This window comes from Rhamphochromis sp. 'chilingali' (genome assembly GCF_963969265.1).
Source record: "Rhamphochromis sp. 'chilingali' genome assembly, chromosome: 7".
Lineage (NCBI taxonomy): Eukaryota > Metazoa > Chordata > Actinopteri > Cichliformes > Cichlidae > Rhamphochromis > Rhamphochromis sp. 'chilingali'.
The window spans coordinates 31,736,082-31,761,536 of NC_137934.1; the positions used below are offsets into that span (position 1 = coordinate 31,736,082).

The following is a 25,455-nucleotide window of genomic DNA, read 5'->3' on the forward strand; positions in this document are numbered from 1 at the left end:
CACAACACATAGTCCCTCCTCCATGAACCTGGAGGTTTCTTCCTGTTAAAAGGGAGATTTTCCATCCCACTGTCGCCAAGTGCGTGCTCATGGAGGAAGGGGGTGGGTTGGGTTGGGTGTTGGGGGGTCATTTGATTTTATTGAGGGATCTTTACCTTACAATATAAAGGACCTTGAAGAGGTTGTTGTTGTTATTTGGCTCAATATAAATAAAACTGAAACGATTTGAAGGGAATTGTACCTTCAAGTCCACGTTGTTATTTACGGACACAATCTCACTGATTCTTTTTCATTGTTTTTCAATGACTTTGTATAAAGGTTTCCATTTCAGTGAAAGCATAGTGCTCTGTGTTAGTGACCCATTAAATGTTTAACACATGGCTTTAACTGATCTTCTAACCATGTATCAGTGTTTGTCATTAAAAGGATCTGCTTGCAGGGGTTTGCACGTGTGTCTGTGTGTGTGTGTGTCTATGTGTGTGTAGTACTTGGCTACTTCCTAGTGTTGATTCCATTTCCTGTGCTCTGTGTAACAGAATCTGCAGAACATGGATGAACGTCGGACGGTAAAGCTTGGAGAGACATATCGAAGCTTTGCTGAGGCAGAGCGGAGAGTTATTCCCATCATCTCCAAATGTCTAGAGGGAATGGTTTCAGCTGCCAAGGCTGTAGACGAGCGAAGGGTAAGTGTAGGAAGAAAGGAAAAAGAGCGGTTATTGCTAGCATCTTCAGAAATCTGTCTGTCTAGACGTGGGGTTGGTGTTTGGATAAAGATAGGAAAACTTATTTTCCTCCTCACTTCCCAGGATTCAGCAATAGTTGTGGAGTCATTCAAATCTGGCTTTGAACCTCCTGCTGACTTCCCCTTCGAGGACTTCAGTCAGAATTTGAGCAGAACGGGCTCAGATGGTACCATCAGCAACACGCCCAAAGGAGACAGAGAGCGAGACGGGGCACCGGGGCCACGATCTGATCCGAAACACCCCATGAGCAGAACCAAGAACAAGCTCTGGCTGTTTGGGAAGAAACCAAAGGTACAGGAAGTGATGAATGCTTCTTGTTGTTGAATAATTCACCCTTGTGGACCTGTTCATGTTAGTCTATCAAATGGTCTGTATTTGTATAGCGCTTTACACTATACACAGTCATCCACCCATTCACACACTGGTGATGGCAAGCTACATTGTAGCCACAGCCACCCTGGGGTGCACTGACAGAGGCGAGGCTGCCGGACACTGGCGCCACCGGGCCCTCTGACCACCACCAGTAGGCAACGGGTGAAGTGTCTTGCCCAAGGACACAACGACCGAGACTGTCACAGCCGGGGCTTGAACCGGCAACCTTCCGATTACAAGACGAACGCCCAACTCTTGAGCCACGATCGCCCCTAATCAAAATATAGACCTAAAAAAATAATAGTGTCATAACGTAAAACATCCAGAAAAGATCTGAAAATTTCTGTTTGCAGGTGAATTTGCAGTTATTTACCCATAATCCTTAGATGTTTATCACTCAGTAGGATCTTTATAAGGGCTCTCCATAGTGACCTACATACCTACATTGCACTAGAGCGTGTTCTTTAACAGACTTCATACATACAGTCAGACAGCTTTATTAGGAGCTCATTTGATTTTAACCGTCCCTGCCCTTTTCCATCATACATTTTTCTCTTACAGAGTCATTTTTTTTGCATATTTTCAGATATTATTAATGTTATTCCCCCATATTTAATCACTTCCTCTGGATCAAGCTTGTATTCTCAGCTCGCGTTGAGCTGCAGCTTTTTTTTTTGTCACCTTTCCAATAACAACACCCTCAAATGCTTCCTCCAACACACTCCTTGGACCTTGCCCCTCTCCATAAAGACCGTATTGATCAATCATTAACTGCCTGCTGTTGGTTCATCTGAGCGTCATCATTTCTTTTTAAAGACTGTGTGGCTTAGATTTGACATCACTTCTTTTCAACAGAGAGCTCCCCCGATCCACGTTGACAGAAAAATGTTAAAGTGAAACTGATCTCAGTTTGGAATAAACAGTGTCCACGCCGGGCTCCAGCGATCATGTGAAGAAGCTGATTGAGATAGATTTTTCAGGAGATTTGATGAGTTGCATGTGGAGGTTTTTGGTAGATCTCTACAACAAAAATGTGCTGAGTTAGAGGATTCGACTGTGGATGGATTATGATGGCTGAACCACTAAAGGACTCGCATGCAGAGCTCGTACCAGCAGAGTGGGGAAAGCACCCTTTTCATCTGGATTGTTTGCATTCCCATCAGATAAACTGAATATGTATTTGTGTATGTGTCACTTTTTTTGAACAAATCAGCGTCATAAACTTACTTCCTGTTTTATTTTCAAAGTTTATTAGGTTTAAAGGGCTCGGCGAATTAAATGTAGAAGTTCCAGCGATCGTTAAAACCCAGAATTTCATCCTGATCTAAAACGACCTGCCGTCAGGAGAAACACTGCACCGTGAATCCAATAAGTCATCCTGACCTCTGGCTCTGTCCTCTCTTCCTGCCCCCCACCCAGTCCCCCGCCTGTTCCCCTCCTCCACCACCTTCCTCCTCTCGTCCCTGGTCCACCTCCCAGTTATTCCTTGCACGCCGGTTTAGTTCTGACCTCGTCAGCCACTACCTATCTGAGATAAAGACTACAGTTTCCAGAATCCCGCGAAATTTGCGGAGCCTGAGGAGAGGGGTGAGACAAACAGTAGTGCCTGTAGTGTGTTCGAGTGAGACAGGTTGATGTGTTTTTTGGTTTTCGATTCTTCTACAGGCTGTCTGCAGGCCCTCTGTGGACGATAACAATCTTGACTTACACAATGAGCACAAAAAGCACACTTTCAGTTTTGACCTGGATCGTTTAACTACTTTTGTCCTTGATTGATGAATACATCGAGCCCATACATTGTCATTTGACTTGAGAAACTTGCAGACACCCTAAAATATAATTTCTTCTTCTCATTTCTCCTTTTTTTCCTGTTTTCCCTTCCTCCCATATCCTCCACCCTCTGCTTTTCTTTTTATCTCTCGTTCTTTTTTCTCTTGGTGTGATTATTTTGCTTCCTTCATGTATAAGATGGAATTTTGCTCTAATCCCAAGACGGAGGATCCTTGGTGATTGACGGTGTGTCGGTGTGCGAGGGATTCAGAGGGTATTTTTGGCATTGTGGCTGCAGTGTTGTGTTTGTGGGAGGCATACAAAATAAAAACAGAGATGCCAACATCAGACGTGTTGTGCAGATGTTGGTCTGAGGCTGTAGTTGTAGTGTGTGTGTGTGTGTGTGTGTGTGTGTGTGTGTCGCTCTGCTAATGGCTTCATTCAGCTGTCAAACAGAGCTTTTTGCTCTCTCACAGTTTTAACACAAACATGTGAATAACATTCAGACTCCGTTTCAGTCCTCAGCTTTAATTGGCTTTTATTCCTTTCAGGTCTGTCAGCTTCATCTGTGATTGGCGGCTTTTTGTTTGGTCTACTAAATTTGATGCAATCTGAGAGTTTAAACAAATGTGCAAGGTGGCATATTTTAGCAAGTGTTTATGATAATGGATTCATTTTGAGTGCATCTCTTTGAGCCGCTTTATTCTTCTTGGACAGGGTAAAAACAAAGCAGTATACTGTTAACAGTAGATTCATGGATATATGGATAGTTGAAGTACCAGTATGGAACGTGATAATATCTTGCAATTTGAAGCCCTGTTATTGGATCGTACTTTGTTTACCTCCATGTCTGCCAGCATGAATCTGCCATCTTCACTCACAGGTACTGTGCCTGTGAATATAACACACACTGCTCGCTGCTGATCTTTGAAAAAATGCATCTGCGCTCCTGTGTTATTGCTCAGGTGCAGCCATGCCTGGGCCATGTATGAACGAGGACAGAGGATTTAAAAAAAAAAAAAAAGAAAGAAAGAAAGAAAAAAATCTTATGCTGCTGAATTTGGAGCACGGTGTTCATTCTACTTTTACAGATGATGTGAGGACATTTTAAAATGAAAAATTTCAGTTAGAAAATGCTTGTTTTTGTAGACCTAGTATGAGTTTTATAAAATATTGTGCAAGGTCCATATTATTCTGCAGCTGCTTTTATTGTGAGGCTCTGCCGTGAAATGTAAAACAGGACAGGATCAAGTCAATACGATTAATTTTTATTTATTGAGCAACCTCTTGGCGACAGTGGGAAGGAAAATGTTTTTTTAACAGGAAGAAAACCTCCAGCAGAACCAGGCTCAGGGAGAGGCAGCCATATGCAGCGACCGATTGGGGGTGAGGGATGGGAGACAAGACTGAAGACACATTGTGGAAGAGAGCTTGACTTGGTTAGGAAGCTGCCGATGAGCCATTTAGCAGCACAGCATATGACATTTTATAGGACTGGGTCAGAGCCTGTAGTCAGACCTCCCTGAGCAAGATGGCAGCAGCAGCAGCAGCAGCAGCCAGCCCGGCTTTATGTGGAGAATGAACTGTGCATCAGTGACTGTTGTGCTGCCACCTGCTGTCAAAGAGCAGAGTAGCACAAAGCCAGCAGCAGGATGCAGTACTTTACAAGACATTCCTTTAAATGTGAACTGTGACTCAAACGCTCTGCAGGCTGTCACTGCCCACACATTGGGTAGTTGGGATGTTGTTATTTGATGCAAGAACATGTTTTTAACTAGTTTACCAGTACGTTTGTTGCTCTCTGTTAGTTTTGTGTTTTCCTTTGTCCCTTAATGAATCAGCAAGAAATCTTCCCACCATGAGAATCTCCTGAGTTATGGAAAGTGCTGTAACTTTGCACCAAAAACAAGCAGGAGTGGTGTGTACCTGTGAAAGCGTAAAACACAATCAGCGGGAAGTTTCACGGGGGGGGGGGGGACACACACGCTGCTGCTGTGTTTAGTAAACACGAGGTGCTGGACCACACTGAGAACGCACACAGTAAACACATCCAGTAACCAGTGTGAACACTCTTCTGACAACTAACAGCATCCACTGTTGTTCTTTCTTTTTTTGTTAATGTGTGACGGCTCAGTGGTCAGTGAAGATGGTAAGTGAGTCTGCGTGAGTGTGTAGACTAGTGCTGTTGAGAAGACTCGGCCATGTAGGTGCCAGTGCATCTAACCTCACCATGTAGGACTCCCATAGTGTCCAACACACAGTGCACAGCCCAGTAGTGTTAGCTGGCCACTTCCTCTCCAGGTAGAATAGATTTCCTGTTTTCTGTCAGTACAAACAGTACATGTGGATCCTCACGAATACAGACTTCCTCAGTTTTAGAGGAACAGCTGTTGTTCCTGTCAGCTGCATTCAGAGCTGTTTATTAGGCTATATATAAATTATTTATATTATTATCATGCTTTATATATTTTCTGCTATGGAATTGATGAAGCAGACTCATCAAACCATGAGTGGACTTTAAGGCCAGCACAGTGTGTGAGCTGTCCCTTTGAGCTCACATTAATCCAGTCTTCATGTTTTCCCTCTACACTGTGCTGCTGTTTATCCCTGCAGATTATTTTGGTGTGAGTCGCCCAGCTAAGCAAGTGAAGCATGCAGCTAGCTAGCGTTACAGTTCAGTATTTGCATACCGTCACGAGCCCGCGTCACAGGCGGAGGCACACTGATAAGGCTGGTGGTGCATGGATAGGAAGGTTTGTTTGTGTTGTTATTTTCACTAGCTAGGTCATGCTTTGTGGAAGAAAATGTTTTTTTTTTCTTTAATGTATATTTTTTTTGAGCGTTGTGGAAAAGTCACGTTGATTAGTTCCCCTTTTTTCAAATTAAGGCACACATCTCTCCAGCTGATGTCTCAAGAATGAGGCGACTCGCATCAAAGCACTCTAGATGGATATTTACTACTGAAGATCAAAGGTTTGATTTGGTGGTCTTCTTTAAAATTCAGAGAAAGGGAAAACAGCAATGTGAACATTTCCATGACAACCGAACAAATGAATTGCTGATGAAGCTCTTTTGACAGTTTCTGGATCAGAGGCTCTAGAAAAGCTGCTGTTTCTTTCACCTCTAACATTTGAGCCGCTTATTTCCACAACAAACCAGCTCACGCTGCATCATCTGGGCTCCTAATGGAAATGAGTCGCTGGTGTAATTGCATCTTAACAAAAAAGCAAATGCAATAAGCTTTGTTGCTTTTGTTGTGCTTTCTGGGGATCATTCTCTGGCATCACTCATCTAAAGTTAATCAATTCCGCGACAGAGTCTAATCCTGTTTTTGTTTTGTTTTTTCCTGCCCCAGGCACCGTCTCTGGAGGATTTCAGCCACTTACCTCCTGAGCAGAGGAGGAAGCGACTGCAGCAGAGGATTGATGAACTCAACAGAGAGCTCCAGAAAGAGATGGATCAGAGGTAAGACACTGGCCAAGCCATCCAAACCAGCAAGATTGTAGGAAACCTGCTCTGGATCTTACAACTGTTAAATGATGTCACTGTCAGATATTTCCATCCAGGATCCAGTTTCGCTTTTATGGCCCTCGAACTGTTTATCGCCATCAGTCTGCTCTATAAGCTTCGCTTGTTTGCTTGTGTGTTTCTGTCAGAGATGCTCTGAACAAGATGAAGGACGTGTATGAGAAGAATCCTCAGATGGGAGACCCCAATAGCCTGCAGCCCAAAATATCAGAGACCATTTGTAACATGGAGAAACTGCGCTCCGAAATCCACAAAAATGAGGTAAAGACGGGACAACAAGGTCTCAGTCATTATCTACATGCAGCTTCTGGCCACCTGTTGAAATGTATACTAATGAACCGTGTCACTGACAGACGTGGTTGTCTGAGGTGGAGGGAAAGCAAAGCTCCAGAGGAGACAGAAGGCACAGCGCTGATAACCATCACCATGGTCCTCAAGGCAGAGAGAGGTATCAAATGTTCCCGTCTTTTCTTTGGAGGACTTATGTTCCTCACTGAAAATGGACCTTTGTTTTTCACTGTTCAGAAAAGTTAAAGAAACAGATTGAAAACACATCAGATCTCAATCATGCACCAGAGTTAGGACTTAAAGGATGAAAAGATGCCACATCTTTGGATGGAAATGAAAGGGCAGATTTCAGAGATAGCCCAAAAATCAAATCAAAGAAAACTGATGCAGCAAGCTTGTCCACTTTGCTGAATTTAATTGCGGCAGCTTAAATTGGTATTCAGCGGCTGGTCTCGCCCCCACGTCCTTTCATTTTTCTGTCCAGCATATTTTCTACAACTTTATTCAGTTTTCTTTATATAGCTCCAAATCACAACAACAGTTGCCTCAAAGCAGTACAAATGTTTCATGGGCCAAAGTAAAGCCTTTTCCCTTTTTTGGTCACCATTTTTCCATGTGTACTCTCGATGCACGCTGGTTCTTGTTTATCTTCTAAATCAAATATAAGTGTGACCAGTCCCGTGCACACTAAGCTCATGCCTGTTTCCTGTCAGCCCTGAGGGCAGTTACACAGACGACACCAGCCAGGAGCATCAAACGCCTCATCACCGGCCCGGTCCAGCGCAGCCTCGACATCCCAACCCCGACCCACACGAGTTCGACGACGAGTTCGACGACGACGACCCTCTGCCTGTCATCGGACACTGCAAAGCGCTCTACTCGTTTGACGGTAAGTACATGCAGTCTGAACTGAGCTGGTTACAGAGTATCAAGCCTGATGTGGTCTAAGTGTCCTGTTTTTGTTTGACTCTCAGGTCAGAACGAGGGCACGCTAGTGATGGCAGAAGACGAGGTGAGACTCTTGAGTTTGATTTGAATGGTGCAATTTGAAAACTCGTCTCCGGTGAGTCGTGGGAGAGCGTGAAGTCCTGACTGACTGTCTGCCTGCCCGCAGGTGTTGTACATCATCGAGGAGGACAAAGGCGACGGGTGGACGCGGGCGAGGAAGCAGAGCGGGGAGGAGGGCTACGTTCCCACTTCCTACGTAGAAATCACGCTGGAGAAAAACAGCAAAGGTGCCGTCACCTACATCTGAGGCTCCGCTGTCCTCTGTCTGTCATGCTCTCCATGTCTGCCTGCTTCTCAGTGTAACACCACTAAAAGGAAAAGAGACATCACTGTGAAACATCTGCATGGACTCCTGTCGTCTTGTTTGCCTCGTTTCCATCCCATCCCTTCATCCTGCACGCCCGCTCATTCTTTTAACCCCATAATCACTCGTCTTCCTCTCATACCTGCGATGTTTCTAAGCACAAACAGGAAGGACTCATCGTGCGGTGTCTGAGCGATTTGTGTGTAATATATGAGGCATTCGTGTGCGCATCCACCGCTGTATGTAAGCTACACCTCTTCTCCTAGATCAAATGAATTAAGATTGTTTTATATTATACGTTAGAAAGACTTTATTTTTATTTTAACATGTATTCTAATTATTTTACTGTCTATGTTATTTTTAACTGGAGATGATCAAATTCTTGATTTTAAGCTCTTGACATGTCTGTGTTTATTGAAATGAAATATGCTGCATTTACTTTGCCTTTCTGTCTGATTTCTGTGTGTGTGTGTGTGTGTGTGTGTGTGTGTGTGTGTGTGTGTGTGTGTGTGTGTGTGTGTGTGTGTGTGTGTGTGTGTGCATTTTTGTGCCATTGTAATGCCGATTTATCAGTTATCTCTGTAAAGGATCTGGATAAAATCTCTACCTATTAGTTTTGCAGAGTGGGCAGTGCATGTTGTTACAGGAGTCGCCTGCTCTGGTGCATGTTCATCAGACGAGGCAGGAATTCTTGTTCCTCATGTGGGTCAAATTCTCAGGTTATTGAAGGATGCTTGAACACCCACATTCTGTAAACTTTCAGTCCAGTCCAGCCTTTTAGATTAGGACTAACTGAGACAACAGACCACAATGAATAATGTATCTTTTTTTAAAATTAAAGGCTGTAGTTTGTAGCAAAGCAAAGCAGTAAATTAAAATTATTAGTCACTGTTTTGTCCTTTTTGAATCAGGATAGCGCTTTTATGTGCTATAATTCTATCAGAGGGTCTTATGTAGGATCAACACAAATTAAGAGTTGCAGTTAGTGAGCCTAATTGTTTTTAAACCGGTTATAGAGCTTTTTTAGGCCCAGGAGACTAAGATGTGTAGACCTGGTTTGTTGTTTGAGTCACTGATTGAAACCTGGCCTGACCCTCAGTGTTTCCACCGCTATCCATGAGGATAAAAACCAAGCAGCGCAGGTATTAACGGCGTCTGTGCAAGCTGAAGCAAGTCGTGTCTGAAGAGTGTTTATCGCAGCAAAGGGCGCCACATCATCCTTCATTTCCATTCGCCATTTGAACTTTTCTACTGTGTCCGAAACGCGAGCATCCTCAACTTGAGCTGAGTGTGAGCAGGTTCAGCTCGTGTGTGCTTTTCTGTTAACGGTCTCTTCTCCTCTATGTGACTGCAGGTTCCTGAGGGGCCGCAGAGTGGCCGGGCGGTTTGATTGGCTGGTGGAGGGCTCGTGCTGATTGCTGATTATTGGTGCTGGGGAGGGTGACTAAGAAAGAGAGAGAGCGGAAAAGGGAGAGAGGGAGGTGGAGGAGGTCGGAGATTAGGCGAGCTGCCGGGGAGGTTTGCATGTCTGCATGCTCACGTGTCCATAAGCAGCAAAGCATTCTGGGCTTTCAGAGGAGGGAGGTAGAAGAGATGATGCCAAAGCCACGAACAAGCAATAAAGGATTTAATATCTTCACATGAGATCCAAACTGACCTCTGAGCTGTGGACCATTTTTGTCTTTCAGGGTAGGAAGTAGCAACCACAGCAGTTTATTAGCTACACCAAGCTCAGCTGCATGCAGTCCTGACATTAAGTGAGAATTGTAAAGACTTTATGTTGAAACTACAGAAAGCTCCGGATTTTACCAACTACTTCCTGTTAAACCATCATAAGCAGCTTCAGTAAAATCTGAGCATCGATCTTTTATTTCTGTGCCACGCTGCTCACTTTGTGGGCCTTTATGTCGAGCTGCCCGGTTCTGACCTTGTATCGATGGGTCACCTGTATCACGTACAAATGTGACTAAATATAAGAAATGGATTTTAAAGGTAGGTTAGGACCACTTCTGCTTGGTGAACCTAATAAACTGATTAGTTTTACATTTCTTGAATTTATCTTTTAGTGTTAAATATCAGCTTATCCCTTCTATAAATTACATTACTCTCTGTATCTGCTGGACACACTGTTTGGGGGCAAGTCTTAAAATTTTTCTCCTATAATAACAAAGTTGTTTTTTATAAGTGCCCCACAAGTACAACTTGTTCCCACCTTGCTGGTTTATTTATTTAAAAATTTCTCACCATATTTTTTAAAGTGTATCTCTCTCTCACACACACACACACACATACACACACTTTCTCCCAGACTTTGCGTCCAGCTTGTGGCAAGATTTAAATAAATAAATTAAAAATAACAGCAGACGTCTGAGTCCACGCCAGGGTTTTCTTATCTTTCAGGGTCAGGTGCTCATCCAGCATTTGCTGCCACTAACAACAGTCAGTCCTGTCCCGCTCCTGCTCACTTCTCATCCTTATCTGTGCTGTGTTGGTGTCTGCCTGCCTGAGCCACTCTGCTCCTCGTTGCCTGCCTTCACTCTCTTACAGTCGCATGTGGGGTTTTTGTTTGTTTGTTTTTTTAAAAAAATAATGTGTCATAAATGTGTCTCAGCTATGATCCTGTGCGAGTTTTCTTTCTTTCCTTCCACCTGTGACTGTGCATATGTGACTCCAGCTCTGTGTGTGTCGAATGCCATGATGTTCCAGCATGAATGGGATTTTGTTCGGTTTAATGTCTCCGTGCGGCTCATTAGACAGATAGCAGGACTATCGGGGAAATACAGGCCCTCTCTCCCCTCTTTCCGTTTTTCTTTCTTCTCCTTTTCCTCGTTGGGTTGCGATTCCACCAGTTGACCAGCAGATGGCGGCCTTCCCCCACCAAACCACAGCTCTGCTCGCTCCGGACTGTGCCTGAACACCAAACTAAGAAAGAGGAGGAGGAGCTCCGGTGTCTTTGCAATTAAGACTGCCTTAAAACTTCACCTTGTTTTCCTGTGGATGGATTTTTCTCACAAGCATAAAACGATGCGTCTGCTTTTCCGCCTGACTACATCTCCCATCGGCCAACTGGGCTGACCTGACCTCTATCGGGCGACTGAAGAGGTTTCCCATTTAATAGGTTGTACATGTGAATGTGATGACAAGCACGCATGCATCAGCGACATGTACTCGTGTACGGAAGGCCAAACATTTACACATACCAATGAGTTTTTTGTCCCCTCCCTGCCCCCCGGCTTAATAGGCTTTCCATACATGTGAACATGTTAATTTGTGCACATGTGCGTTTTTGTTAGTTTTTAACCATTGAATGATTTGTACATATTAACATCTGTCATGTTGAATGTGTTTCCGTGGTGATTGTTTTTAGGTTTATCGGCCATTTTTATGAGAGACATGTTTTGAATTGAACCGATGCACTTTGTCCGAAAGTACTACAGCATTTAAATCTGACAAACAGTGACTAGATGAATGAATGAATGAAGGTGAGAGACACGTGAACTATCTGAATGACCCCTGTGCAGACGTGAGAAACCAAACAAATAAGCGTGAGTAATTTCTCTTGACTGTTTTATACTCTTTTTGTATCTCATTTTGAGCAAAGAGGCTTTTTTTTGTGCATGATTTTGTAGTCTTTGAATTCATTCACCAGTTAGTTTTTTTTTTTTAATGGCCCACTTGATCTTCTGTTAGACTAACAAAATTATACACCTACTACTTAACGTAAAAAGCCGCCAACGATTCATCTCACGTGACGTAAGTGTAAACAGCAGGTGGCCATGCTTTCGTTGTAATCTGTGTTTCTTTGATGAAGCTGTGAACCGTGCAGAACAATGCTGTAGATGTTGTTACTTGAACTTTTCGACCCGCCCTCTTCATCTAGGACTACAACTGATACTTCCAGGACTTGTTCAGTGTACATTTGATTTGATTTGCAAAGACGTCACCAAGCTTCATCAGTGATTTTTCTTATGTGTACATATGACTTTTTGTTCCAGTGTTAATGCAGTCATATCAGGTCATCCAGTTTCTGCTTTAAAGCAGTGAAGACCACAGCTAATAGTTTTTAATCGCCGGACAGTCAAGTGTAACAATTATGAACGAGTTGCAACAAACTGCAAGATATGACTTCCAGTTAGCTTCACATATGAGAAGCTTGAATGTTCCACTGATTGTTTCAGCATTCAAACTTACCCCACCATAACCTTCAGGCCATTATTGTCAGACATCGAAATCATGTTGTGAGTGTGATAAACTTCCAACAGGAATACGATTAAAATTTTGCTGACATTTATGTTGCAGAGCATTTAGAATGGTGAGCATTTCATGCAAACCCTTAACTAGATGTGATGCTTTAAATGTGACTGCTACACTTTGGTTTGGCTCAAGGCCCGTTTGGAGCGTGCCGTCCCTATAGAGCTGCTGAGTGATGCAGCAGTTTGCAAGTGAGAAAACACACCAGACTCCAAATATATGCATAAAACTGTGTATTCTAATGGACACTGTGCTGTAACTCTGAATATAATGCAAAAGTACTAAATAACAATTGAGCTTTGACGCTATACTAAATCTGCAGTAAGTTTTATGTACAAACGGTTTGTTTTTTAATAACACTGTGAGCGTGGTGCTGTTCACTACCCAGCAAAAACCACATGTTCTCCACATTCCTGTTTTTGTCCTGTGGAAACTTTGTATCCAGCAACCATGTAAAGATACTTTCCAGCTGTTTAAACTTTTTATTTAAAATCAGAAAGAAATACAAGAACAGCAGGTACAAGGTGCTTTAGCAGGATGTTAACATGTAAATCTGTGTTTCTACCATGTTGTAACCAATTGCAGTACTTCTCTTTTCGTATTGTTGTGCACATCTTTTTACTTTGAATGTCTTTGGACACTTTGTGAACAAAATGCTTTTTTTCTTCTCTCAGAATATTGTTCTAATAAAATAAGCAGCATTGAAAAGAAGTGGAGTTGTTTCAGTGGAAGTTTGTGGAAGATTTTAGAACAATGACAGTGCACACATTCAATGGTAACACGCTCAACTTCTCCAGATCGTGCTTATGGCATTTAATCTTACCACAGTAGTTCATAATAATATAAACATTAAAATTTATCAGCACGTTTTTTTTTTCTTAAACAGTCATCTACAGAAAGTATTTACAGTCTATTATTAACATGCTTTAAATATGTACAGCTTTAATGTCTTGCTTATTAACATATTTCCATTATTTCTGCGTGTGTGTCTGTACAAACACATTACTCAGGCACACAGATCATGACTTTCTGCTCGCAAAAAATGATTACCTGCTGATTCCTTCTGTCGCCTGCTGAGTGGAAGAATTCATCATCTCAGATATTTACCTCTTTTATTGCTGGGTGAGCGGTGTTTGTAGCAAATGGCCACATAGATTTAAAGTGCCCTGATTATTATATATATTTGTTATGTAACATACCAGCATAATAGTGCAAAGCTAATGAGGCTAACAGAAAACAGAACAAAAATACAATTCTGACACTGTTGGAAATCGTCCGTCCTTTTTCTCTATCACTTGTTCAGGTGCCGCAGGTGTGACATCTTTCAACCTGCTAATGTACACTGACGACATCGAGCAACATCATCTGACAGAAATGACCACACACACACACGTTAGTCATCTTAAAGAGAGCACTGCAGACAAAGGCTAAAAACAGCTGCTGGAGCAATGTACAGTATGAGAACGACAATGTGGCGTTATTTATTTATTTTTTTACCAGGCCATTTAAACCCTGAACACAGAGAGACAACCACACCTACAGTCAGTGTAGAAAGACCATTTCACCTGAAGTGCATGTCTTGGGACTGTGCAAGGAAACCCATGCAAGCACAGGGAGATCATGCAAACTCCACACGCAAAGGCCCACCTGCTGTGAGATGACACCCGCACCACCGTGCTGCTGCTCATCAGTCATTCTAATTAGACGCACAAGTGATTTGTGTACAGACAGTACACAGACCCTTTTCTTGTTACCCCCTCTACACCCTGATTTTCAAAACAGTGATATAGACCGACTAAAACAGCTGGAAACGATGGACAGCTGTTCCACTGAAAATGAATGAACATGAATGAGTATGAATCAGTTTACCTAAGTTAGTCTCAAATCCACTGTTGCAAAGTTAAACACAACCATGTGATATTAACTTATCAATTTAAAAGTGGATCAGTGTTCACATCACTTCCTGAAATAGCTTCCACTGCATCAGTCTGATTAAAAAAGTTAAAAGCGAGATGTGTCTGAGGGTGCAGACATCACTTTTCAGTCTAGTGTGTCATGACAGCGGTAATATTTTTTGAGCTTTCCAGTGTTTTATTTGACTGAAACTACTTAGCTGTAAAGGTTTTTTTCTGGTGATTGTCCGTACTGTAAATTCATTCTTTCTCCTTCCTAAAATTTGTATTTATTCCCCTTAATCCTTTTCTCAGACAAAGGGAATCAGAAGCTGTTTCACTCTAAAAAGCCATCAGGCAAACCTGGGATGTGTAATATTGGGCTACATAATTAAAGCTGACCTGACGGGACAGTGAACATCTGGACTGAAAAAAAGGAGTTCAGTTTTCACAGATGTTCTGAAGCTTTTCATGAATGAAATGAGCCCGGCTTTGGTTCACATTCCATCAGAGCACATTGACCTGAAGGTGAACGTTCCCGCCTGCTGTGCTGCTGAGCGCCTTCAGAGAACAGTGATCCTCCTGATGATCCTGATTGGCTCACTAATCACTTCCTGTCTTTTCTGTTCTGCTGTGTTCGCGTAGAAGAAGTCAGATTATGGTTGGTGTTGTAGATGGAGGCTCCAGTTTCCGTGACAACGCAGTGAGGATGAGGTTGAATTTGTTGTAGCGATCTGATTGGTTGACCGTAGCTCCGCGACTTCCCCAGAGCAGTCGCAGCTGAAAGTCTGTCTTAAAAACTTCGAGCAGATCGTCGTCACACTGAAACCCTAAAGAACAAACACACAGGTGGATTTTATTTATTCATTTGTTTTTAAAGGAACACGTAACGCCCGTTTTTGGTAGAATTTGGTGGACTCTTCTGGTGTTTACCTTGTAAGATCTTCTGTGCATTGGCAGTGTAGCCGTGCGCATTGCGTGCAACGTTGCGTGCAGCCTCCAGGTGGCGCAGCATGATGTCACAGCCCTGGTCGCTGGTCTCCCAGAGCTCCACCCCGTCAGGTGCAATTGAAGGACGCTCCATCAGCGTGAGGAATGGCAGGAGGAGGGGCACACAGACCACCGGAGGAGAGGAGGCTGCAGCAGAGTGAGGTTAGTAGAGTTTATGAGCGCCATAAAAAACATAAACACTGACTTTTGCTTTTTTTAAACTGTAAATATAGAAAAAAAAAATAATGCAATGTTCATCCTTACTGGCTGAATTTGAACAAAAGGGTTTTTTATAGCAACAGTAACCCTTTTATAAGACAATGCTTAGGATCTACTTACCCCATGTATTTTATTAAAAAGACGAAACAAAATATACTCAATTTATTTGATGATGTTTCATTTATGAACAATAGGATATATATATTTTAAATTACAGTAATGCTATCATCCAAATTCTCACATTCACCAGCAACTGTATCAGGCACACCTGTTCAACTGCTCCTTTACACAAATGTCTAATCAGCCAATCACATGGCAGCAACTTGATGCATTTAGTCATGTAGACGTGGTCAAGGCGACCTGCTGAAGTTTAATTTGAACTTTAAAATGGGGAAGCGAGGTTATTTAAGTGACTTCGAACACGACATGTTTGTTGTTATAATATATACATTTTGTTCTTTTCGATATAGTCATACAGGCTACGATCAACTTGGCAACCGGCCCTTCCCCTACCTTCCCTGTGTTCATGCAGATTAAAGTTAAGTGTGGAAGAATTGGTTGCTGGCCAAAGAAAAGTGAAAAGATTTAGGGGCAAAACTAAGAGAGAAAAATAAAAATAAAGCAAAAACATATGCACCAAAATGTGTCAAATTAGCTGACACCTTAGTTATCGGGCTGCTGCTGCTGTACCGTTAACAGTAGCATCAACAACAACCCTCACAGTCACAGGAGGCTGCTGTTGCTAGCGGAGAGTGGGCTGCCTGGAGCAAAAATGCCGTGGCAATCTTTTGTCCCAGTCCAGACCTGCTCATCATCTTACTTTCACCAGGAAAAACAAAGGTTGTTGATGAAAACTATGAAGTCAGTCGTGTGGTGTCTGGATTCTAAGTGACATGCACATCCTCGATACCCTTAATACAGCCCTGACTAACACAGAGATGGAGACCATGTAACCTGGATGCTACATTTTCAGAGAGTCCCAAAAACACAGCCTCACACTTCCTGTAAGTCTAAATGATGATTTGATGTAATTTCTTTTCTCTTTTTGGGAAATAATACATATTATATATTTAAGCTGTTATCAGTGGCTATAGGCTGTGTTTGTCCTCTTACCGGTGCCTTCGTACAGATTCTTGTAGAAAGGCTTGAGTGTTTTCTCGTAGCTGATAGCGGTCTGTGTGAAATTCCTTCGTAGAGTCGTCCATGTTTCCTCCAAACGACTGATCTACATCAACAACAAACATCAACTTTAAGAGTTTCAAACTACAATTAAATCTCTCCTTTTTGTTTTTTTACATGATAGAGAGATTCTAGTTGTCATATTCGTGTGTGTGTCTATTCATATCATTGTGGGGACCATAAATTGGAAGTTTACTAAATTTATGGGGACCAAAATCCAGTTCCCACAAGTTTGAAGGCATTTTTGAGACTCAAAATGTGGCTTTAGTGTCATTGTTACGATTGGGTTATGCTTAGGGTTTAGGGCTAGGCATTCATTACCTGAGGCAGGTCCAGAGCTTTCATCAGGGCTGTGAAAGCAAACAGGTCCCCAACCGTGTCCTTCAGCTCTATAGCAACCAGAATGAGGCGATTTAAAGTGGAAGCCCGCTCCTCCACGCTACCCGTACATCCCAGAATATCCACAGCAACAGCTATTGCCATGGTGTGGTGCCTAGGAGACAGATGGAGGAGATGGGTGGATTACAAACAGCCCCCAACAGCAATGTCTTTTGTTCCTTATCTGATCGTCCAGCGGTGCAGTAGTCTAACTACAGACCTCACTGCCTGGAGGGGCGAGTTCCACGATGGGTTCCCCTGTACGATATACTGATATACCACCATGTTTAATGGTGGTATATCAGCTTCAGTTCAAACTTCTAACAACTAGTCCCTTAGTCATGCTGCGGGCTTCTCATGATGCACTGAGCTTTGTTCATCACTCTCCATGTCTTTATACACCTCTCTGCAATTAATCATTAGTTGTTATTAATCTCTGGCTCTCGCCCACATCTCGTCTTTGTCCTGTCTTCCTCCCCTCACCCAGAACTGGTCATGGCTGTCCTCCTTGAGTCTGCTGGAGGTTTCTTCCTGTTAAAAGGGACTTTTTGCTTGCCAGTGTCGCCAAGTGTTTGCTCGTACTGGGTCATTTGACTGTTTTATTGTAGGATCTTTATCTTAAAGTATAGAGCCCCTTGAGGCGGCTGCTGTTGTGATTTGGTTCTATACAATCAAAACAGAAGAGAATTGAATTGTGTCTGCTACTACCCCAAAAGAGCTAACCAATACAGTGTATTTACCTTTCCATCAGGTCCAGCCTCAGCTGATGACCGTGCGGCAATGTCACCAGCTCCAGACCGGAGGACACGCCCATTTGACCTTTAAGCTCTGGAGTCACTCCCAGTATCCTGGCAACCTGGTGGGAAGAAAAGAAATTTTACAAGTAGCTGTTAGAACAGTTTTCTGTTATAGTTTGTCACCCTGCTTCATTGGATGTGCCTAGCGCATGTGTTTGGATGAGGCAAAACATTTTATTTGGTTGTGTCTCTGCATCGTGAAGATCATTTTTGTTCTGCAGCAGCATCATCAGGTGCAGGGTGGAAATCTAATTCTCTATAGTGCACAAACACACACACACACACACACACACAGAGAGGATCTGTGTGTCACAGCAGCAGTAAACATGTTTACCTGCAGATTAAATGCACGCGTCAGTGTCAGTTTTCATTTTCCCAGCACGGTGATGCTGTTTGCAGCACTTTCTGATATGTTATTATTAACAATGAATCATACCGGGTCTTTGCAGCACTAGTACATTTACTAAATTCTAAAACCATCAGTTACTGCCAGAGGTGGGAAGTAATGAAGTACAAATACTTAGTTTCTGTACTTCAGTAGAATTTTCAGGTATCTTGACTATTTATCTTTCTGACAACTTTTTATTTTTACTCTCTTAAATAAAAATCTGTACTTTCTTCTCCTTACATTTTCAAAACAGGCTCGTTACTATTGGTTTGATGCATTTTGAGGTGTGAGGCAAACCTTTTTTTACGTCACTCCATCAAACCAATTTGAGCCTAAACAGTAACACGTGAAAGACAATTCTGTTTGTGTATTAATCACGAGGTTGTATAAAAAGACGAAAGAGGTAAAATCATGTACCATAGTCGGGAATTAAAGTGGGCTGGTGTTTTGGGGTGAGTTTTTTTGTTTTGTGCTTTTTGGGCACGACACCAGAACGACTGCAGGTGTGCACAAGTGCTACAAAGGAGGAACGAAGAGTGAGAGGAGCAAAACGAGTATCTTTTTTAAATAATTCTATCAGCTTAACAAACATCAGCAAGCACACAAACTGCTTGTGTGCAGTTTGTTGCACAGTGTGTTGCTAGCTAAAGGTCCAGCTGCTGTATTTCACAAGGAGAGAAAAGAAAGAGCTCACCCAGAGATGGAGAAAGATAAGACAGGACAGGAGAGGAAGAACAGGTTAGATGTAAAGGTAAGCATGCTCAGTGGGATTTGATATACTGGAAAAGCTTTAATATAAATCCTCATGTTTTAACCCAAATATTATGTGTGCACATGTCACATTACGCTTTATCATAATGCGAAACTACTGCTAATCAAACTGAGGCAGACTGTTTTTTAAGAATTGGATGAAGATCCTCTGCAGGTAGTGAAGATAAAAACAGGTTAGTTTGCTGTACTGTGATGGATTAAAAGTAAAGAACAGTGTGTGACTGGTGCACAGTGGCTGTGTTTCATGGTCAGAGTTAGATTATATCAGGTACAGCACAGATGAATTTGAAGTTAAGCTAATGATGCTGAGATTCATTCATCAAATTCCACCTTCACCAACTTTATACTGTCTAATATAAAGACAGTACAAACAGTGTAGAGGATGGAACAGGACAACTCATAAAACATCTGCTTACATCTTAAATTGAGGTGTGTAAATCCACAAAGGGCAGTAAACCTCAGAGCAGTAGCCCAGATCAGCTGATCACAGCCTGTACACAAAGAAACTCACTGCAGCCCTCAATAGAAATTGTGATTCTTTTCTCCACGCTGAGCGACGACAGCTGATGTTAGAGTTTCACCACACGCTCAATCCCACTTTAACCTCTTCCCTACTCACAGTCAACAACGCAGGCAACAGAAAATAGAAATATTCTTTTATTTTCCTTCTTTTTCACTGCTCACTTTCTACTTAAGTAGTTGTTTCATAACAAGCTTCCTTTGTTTTTGTTTATATATATATATATATATATATATATATATATATATATATATATATATATATATATAGTAGTCACGACCAACTAACTAATTAAAAAAAGAAAAGCTCTAAAGCATCCAGAAAATCAGTCTATAAAAAGAAAAAAATCAGGAAGACGAAAGATAATGACTTTGCAGAGGAGGATGTAACCATGTGAAAAATAAATTACGGTTGTTATATTTAGGTTTAGAGAGAGTGTATGTATACCTGGCAGTCAGCCATCAGCAGGTGTCTGGCTAGGCTGTGGTGATTGTGGCTGAGCACCAGCTCCTTTGCTCTCTTCAGAACCGCCATCTCCAGTGGTTTGTTTTCTAGAGGCAGAAGTCGCGAGTCGAACTCTGCTGGCCTGAACATGGACTCCGTCTCTATGACAGGCCGCTGAAAACTACTCCTCTCTTTTTTCCTCCTCTTATCCTTCTCCTCGTCTTTCCCTGCATCTTCATCCTCTTCTTCACTGGTGTTTTCCAAGGCTGCGATAGCATGATGGTAGGAGCTTCTGTCTCCTGACACCTCCTCCTCCTCTTTCCCCATCTCCCCTTCTCTCTTCAGTCTCTCCACATAGCTGCAGAGTGTTAGCTGAGCTTCACGGCTGTGCTCTGTGATGGGGTTAGCAGAGTTTGACGATTCCCACTCCAGAGGGCTGCAGGACCTCAGGTCTGCAGGGCTGGGCTGCAGTCTTTCACCCTGTCCTGTTATTGTCTCTGAATCGGGACACTTAGCAGCATCAGCAGGTGAAACTAGAGACCCAGAGGAGCAGCAGGAGTCTGCAGGCAGCCGTAGATGTTGCAATTTCAGGGGCTTCACTGGAGGAACAGGAGGGCCTGCAGTGGCTGTGGAATAACAAACACATCCATCTATAATGTTGCATTTGAAAATAAAAGTCAATATTGATGTAAACAGATGTTTACCATCCAATAATAATCAAATAACTTTGCATAAATATATTTAAAAAAGATATATAAAATAAAAGGATACCTCCACCCGCCCAGGAAGAATCAGGGGTTTCTACATGTCTGGGCTCCTGTGGAGGTGCAGCCAGTCTGGGAGAGACACAGGAGGTGTCTGTGAGGTTTGAGGAGCTGGAGGAGGGAACTCTAGCCTGAGGACAAGAGGAGTGAGCCAGCCTAGCCAGAGGAACCTTGCTGGGTTTGGGAGGCGGTTTAGGACACAGCTGGCTGTCAGAGCCCCGGATCGCTTGGCCTGGAGGAACACGAGTGCCGTAAAAGTTACACAAAAGCTGTTTTGGCTTTTATACATATAAAGACTTGGAACGTTTTTAAGTATCTAATATTACAACCCCTCTGACTTTTTAACATGTTTAAGATATTATTATTTAAATTCAAATACAATGAAAAGCATGCATCACACTCAGATTTCAGCTATATTATCAGATTGTGAATTAGAGCACAGAGCCCCAGCAGAACAGGAGGAAAATTCATTGTCTAACATTCAAGCAATGGCAGGAGCAGCCCGGGAGAGTGTATTATATTACACCCACATACTTAGGAAGGCACAATGGCTGATTAATTTTAAAACCCCCACGTGGCCTTTTATTGGCTCCTAGCAAGCACCACACAGTTATTTTTAGCCTGATAATCAGTCCAAACTGCCACTTTGTTTAGCTTCATTATTTCTATACCGTTCAGATGCCTGGACCAAGGCTACTTTATTTCATCCTCGATTGCTATTCTTGTCATTTTTTCCTCCATCAAAGTGATAAAGTGGTTTTGTTTGCAGGATTAAAAATAAAGAAAGAGGTGAAAAGTACCAACATTTAGAAGTCAGTACATTTTGGATTTGTCCATAAACCGTCATTATGACGCAGGGCAAACTTGTCATCTTGCATCTAATCTTTATAAATTCATACCAAAACAAAAATTGGAGACATCATCATGATGTTCTCAACAAAATATCAAACTCAATCCCTGGATCAGGCCATCCTTGTCCTTTGGGACTTGATTTATACAACCTGTATAGGGAACTTTTAGTCTTGGCAGAGCTGTGGGCGCTCAGGCTGCTTTTGTTAATTGCAGTTTTTTCTCAATTGTTCTGTTTGTAGCTCTGTGTCTAGCATGAGTGCTGCTCTATACTGTACATTTTATGCACTATGACCAAGCAAATCTATTTTAATCTATTTTACAGTTAACATTAAAAGTTAATACTGATAAAGAGGACAGTAATACTACAAATAAAGCCAAACACCTATTTGTATCACATGTCTTGCAATTGTTAGGCTTAATAGACTCTATTAGGGGCGATCGTGGCTCAAGAATTGTCAGTTCGTCTTGTAATCGGAAGGTTGCTGGTTCGAGCCCCGGCTTCGACAGTCTCGGTCGTTGTGTCCTTGGGCAAGACACTTCACCCGTTGCTTACTGGTGGTGGTCAGAGGGCCCGGTGGCGCCAGTGTCCGGCAGCCTCGCCTCTGTCAGTGCGCCCCAGGGTGGCTGTGGCTACAATGTAGCTTGCCATCACCAGTGTGTGAATGTGTGTGAATGGGCGAATGACTGAATGTGTAAAGCGCTTTGGGGTCCTTAGGGACTAGTAAAGCACTGTACAAATACAGGCCATTTACCATTTTCTATTATATGAACCACTATACGTAAAAGTCTTCAGGGATTCGTCTGTATAAACGCAATGATCGCTGAAGAAACTCATCTGTATACTGCTGGTTCTTCTCCACCAAAATATTTGTATACCTGCTAGAGGCTCTGCTGATTTCCGTGGGAAAGAGGGGCTCAGCAGTGGCTCGCTGCCTGTCCGAAACACCGGCGACTTGGAGTTTGGGCTGGGAAGGAGCGAGTCAGGTGTCTGCAGGGGCTGCGGTTTGGATCCTGAAGACGGAACAAAATTACAGAAGATGGAGTTAAAGAGATGAAAGAGAAGATAATGAGACAGTGGGTAAATAGAAATAAATTTAAAAAAAGGTTACAAAAAAAAAGGAAAAGATGAGGTGGAGGTGGGGAGGAAAGGAAATAATTTTTAAAAAAAGGCACTGAGTTGATTAGAATTCCCACTTTTGTTTTTGAGGTCTCATATACATTAGATCAGTTTGTAAAAATTAGATACAACAGATACAGAGAAAAATAAAGGATTCAAAATACTTCAAGCCACTAAGATCTATTAATCTCATTTTCTTCCACTTAACCGATTCATGGAGGCAGCAGCCTAAGCAGAGAAACCCAGACCGCTCTCTCCCCAGACCCCCTCTAGCTTATCATCTCTGCAGCATGTCTGGACGTCCTGCCCTGAGACATCCTCCCAGCAGAACATGCCCCAAACACCTCACTTAGGAGGCATCCTTGTCAGACACTCAAACCACCTCAATGGGCTCCTTTTGATGTGGAGGAGCGGTGGCGAGAAAAACCCCCCAAAACAACCGGCAGACACGTGTGACTGTGGATGCGAGTGTATAACAGATGTAATTGGAAGAGCATAAATTAGTACATATAGTTTATGTATTAAACTTTTTAGAGTTAATTGGAGAGATGTAATCCTAATCCGTGGCTCGTGAGCTGCAGGTTGCTGACCTCTGACTTACAGAGAGCACGGCTGCCCTTTGGAGAAAGTTCATTTCTGCTGCTCGTGTCCATGACCTCATTCTTTCGGTCTCTACCAGAGCTGAGGAATTTGGGTCGAGTGGTAAATCGACAGCTTCGCTTTTACACTCAGCTCTCTCTGAGTGTTTATTATACAGATGTGTAATTATAATAAAAACTTTCAGCCTCTCCTCAAAGGTCACACAGCTTTTCAGAACCTCCTAGCTTTTACTTACCAAGAGGAAGGAAGCTTTCTGATTGGTGCGCCTTGAGTGGGTGTCGCCGCTCCTGGACTTGATTGAGACTTGCTGGTTGGCTGCCGCAGCGATCCTTCAACCTGAAAGAGGAGGAAGGGCGATAAAAACATCCCACTCACACATGGGCATCGGATAAACCTCTTACAAATATTTCCAATATAATAATAAAAAGGTACCATTAGTATTCAAAAAAAAGTAAATCACGTTATAAACACTAATCCTTTCATCCCTTCTTTGACTTTTTAAAAAGCCTTTTCTCTGTCCATATATCGTCTTGTTCATCTCTGTGTTCTGTTTTACTCTCAGCTCTGTATTTATTATCCCCTCACAGCTGGTCTGACCTCTCTCAGATAGATACAGAACCCTGTTTAATGTCTGTGTGCATTGAAATTGCACACAGACAACAGCTCTTCATTTACAGAGGACGTATGATGTGTATGGGACATGTGTATGTGCGAACTTCAGTCAGAACGATTGAATGTAAACAGCTCAGTGCAAAGAGTAAAACCTTAAAAGCAGAACGATGTGTGGAGGTGGAGACTGTGCAAAGGTGGGTCTCTACTATTCAAACACAGCAGACAGATTGGTATTTGGTCTGTAGCCCACTATCCACTTGCAGTAATAGGCTTATATTAATCAAATCCAAGAAATCTCACATGCTCAGTGGAACAACAACCACGTTATGAGAGCCAGCGAGGAATTACAGTGTTCAGGTGTTAATTAGTGTGTTTGCGTGTGTTTCTAGAGTGCAAACCTGAGCTGGCTGCCTCGGGCAATGCCATTGTCCTGGCAGTGTGTGCTGTCGTGCATGGCCTGTGTGTTGTCGTATGTGTGTCCGTTGGTAATATTGAGGCTGAGGCGTTTCTGGTTCCGCCTCTCCTGCGACATCAGCCTCTCCCGGTGACTGCTCGACAGTCCGTGCTTTTCCTCTAAGCAGCGCAGCGGCAGCCCCCGGTTGATTGGCTGGAAGATGATGGCCCCTACCACCTTCAATGTGTGGGCGGAAGAACAGATAAGGTGACCTAAAGAAACCTCAACATATTTTATTTATCTGCGACTATATTTATCTCACAAGCTTGAAACTCTTAGCACTTAAACACAACTTACTATTAACTACCAAAAGTTTTTCTTTTATGTGCTATAATGAGGAAAACCACCAACCAGAACAATAACAGTATAAAATAAACTTTGAAGCAAGATTAATTAAAAGAAAAATAGTGACTAAACCCACCTGTGAGACAGGTTTTCTGTTGCCAACATAGTATCTGATGAGTGCAGGGATGCTGTCGAACCCTTCTCTGTCTAGGCGGTACTCAACTCTGGAGTAAGCTTCATTCAGCATCACGACCTGAAGGCGACAGGCAAAATAACAGACCTAGCTATTGTACCTTTTATATACTCTAGTCAAATATTCACCTCAGTGTAGCTGGAAGCTCATATGTACCTTCTTGTTAATTTTAAAGTGCTGAGCAGTGTTTCGCCATTGGCATGTGAGAACGTAACTTCCTGGTAAAGACAGCGAATCACGGATCAGGAAGTCTCCATCTCGCTGCACCAGGTTTTCTGCAACCTGCAAAAAGAAATAAGTGACACACGGGCACACTCAACTTTACGCAGCCATGACATTAGAGGACTTTACGTTGTCTCACTCACTTCCTGGTGACTTACCGTTAACGATAACAACTACATGCCTAACCGTTACCCTTACCTTAACCTTAAGACATGTCCTAACCTGAAAATTCATAGATGATGTTGGCCCCTGAGAAAGCCCAGCCTGCATCACGTGACTGTTCAAACAGATTTAGGAGCCCATAATAACCGGCCCACACACACACACGAACACCTACAGTGGCCCACAGTGATTGTTTACAATACAAACGTTTAATGGTAGGCTAGTACCAGCTTTGCGAGCTTAGTGATGGTTATGTAAGACACGAGGACCATTCCAATTTATCCAGTTAGTGACCTAGACGCTTAAGGGACAGTTTCATGTAGAATCACATTCATTTCACGCTAAAACCTTT

The 25,455-nt window shown here is 42.7% G+C and overlaps 2 protein-coding genes across 6 annotated transcripts in view; one reads left to right on the forward strand and one right to left on the reverse strand.

Annotated features, from left to right (window-relative positions):
* Positions 1 to 10,588, forward strand: part of fnbp1l (formin binding protein 1-like) — a 56,959-nt gene extending 46,371 nt beyond the window's left edge. The window contains exons 8-16 of one of the 2 annotated variants that reach the window (XM_080887753.1): positions 537 to 683; positions 807 to 1,034; positions 6,241 to 6,350; positions 6,542 to 6,674; positions 6,767 to 6,861; positions 7,415 to 7,590; positions 7,676 to 7,713; positions 7,816 to 7,936; positions 9,368 to 10,588. In XM_080887753.1, coding sequence (XP_080743879.1) covers positions 537 to 683; positions 807 to 1,034; positions 6,241 to 6,350; positions 6,542 to 6,674; positions 6,767 to 6,861; positions 7,415 to 7,590; positions 7,676 to 7,713; positions 7,816 to 7,936; positions 9,368 to 9,375 — 1,056 coding nt within the window. In that variant the 3' untranslated portion in view covers positions 9,376 to 10,588. Of the gene's footprint in view, positions 1 to 536; positions 684 to 806; positions 1,035 to 6,240; positions 6,351 to 6,541; positions 6,675 to 6,766; positions 6,862 to 7,414; positions 7,591 to 7,675; positions 7,714 to 7,815 lie in introns of both variants that reach the window. The other variant, XM_080887752.1, reaches the window with a different exon arrangement.
* Positions 8,508 to 25,455, reverse strand: part of bcar3 (BCAR3 adaptor protein, NSP family member) — an 87,204-nt gene continuing 70,256 nt past the window's right edge. For all 4 annotated transcript variants that reach the window (XM_080887748.1, XM_080887751.1, XM_080887749.1 and 1 more), the window contains 12 exons: positions 24,876 to 25,001; positions 24,663 to 24,779; positions 24,186 to 24,418; positions 23,411 to 23,511; positions 22,335 to 22,469; positions 20,614 to 20,838; positions 19,846 to 20,468; positions 17,663 to 17,778; positions 16,866 to 17,037; positions 16,479 to 16,590; positions 15,090 to 15,293; positions 8,508 to 14,986 (listed from right to left, as the gene is read on the reverse strand). In XM_080887748.1, the coding sequence (XP_080743874.1) occupies positions 14,808 to 14,986; positions 15,090 to 15,293; positions 16,479 to 16,590; positions 16,866 to 17,037; positions 17,663 to 17,778; positions 19,846 to 20,468; positions 20,614 to 20,838; positions 22,335 to 22,469; positions 23,411 to 23,511; positions 24,186 to 24,418; positions 24,663 to 24,779; positions 24,876 to 25,001 (2,343 nt within the window). In that variant the 3' untranslated portion in view covers positions 8,508 to 14,807. The remainder of the gene's footprint in view (positions 14,987 to 15,089; positions 15,294 to 16,478; positions 16,591 to 16,865; positions 17,038 to 17,662; positions 17,779 to 19,845; positions 20,469 to 20,613; positions 20,839 to 22,334; positions 22,470 to 23,410; positions 23,512 to 24,185; positions 24,419 to 24,662; positions 24,780 to 24,875; positions 25,002 to 25,455) is intronic.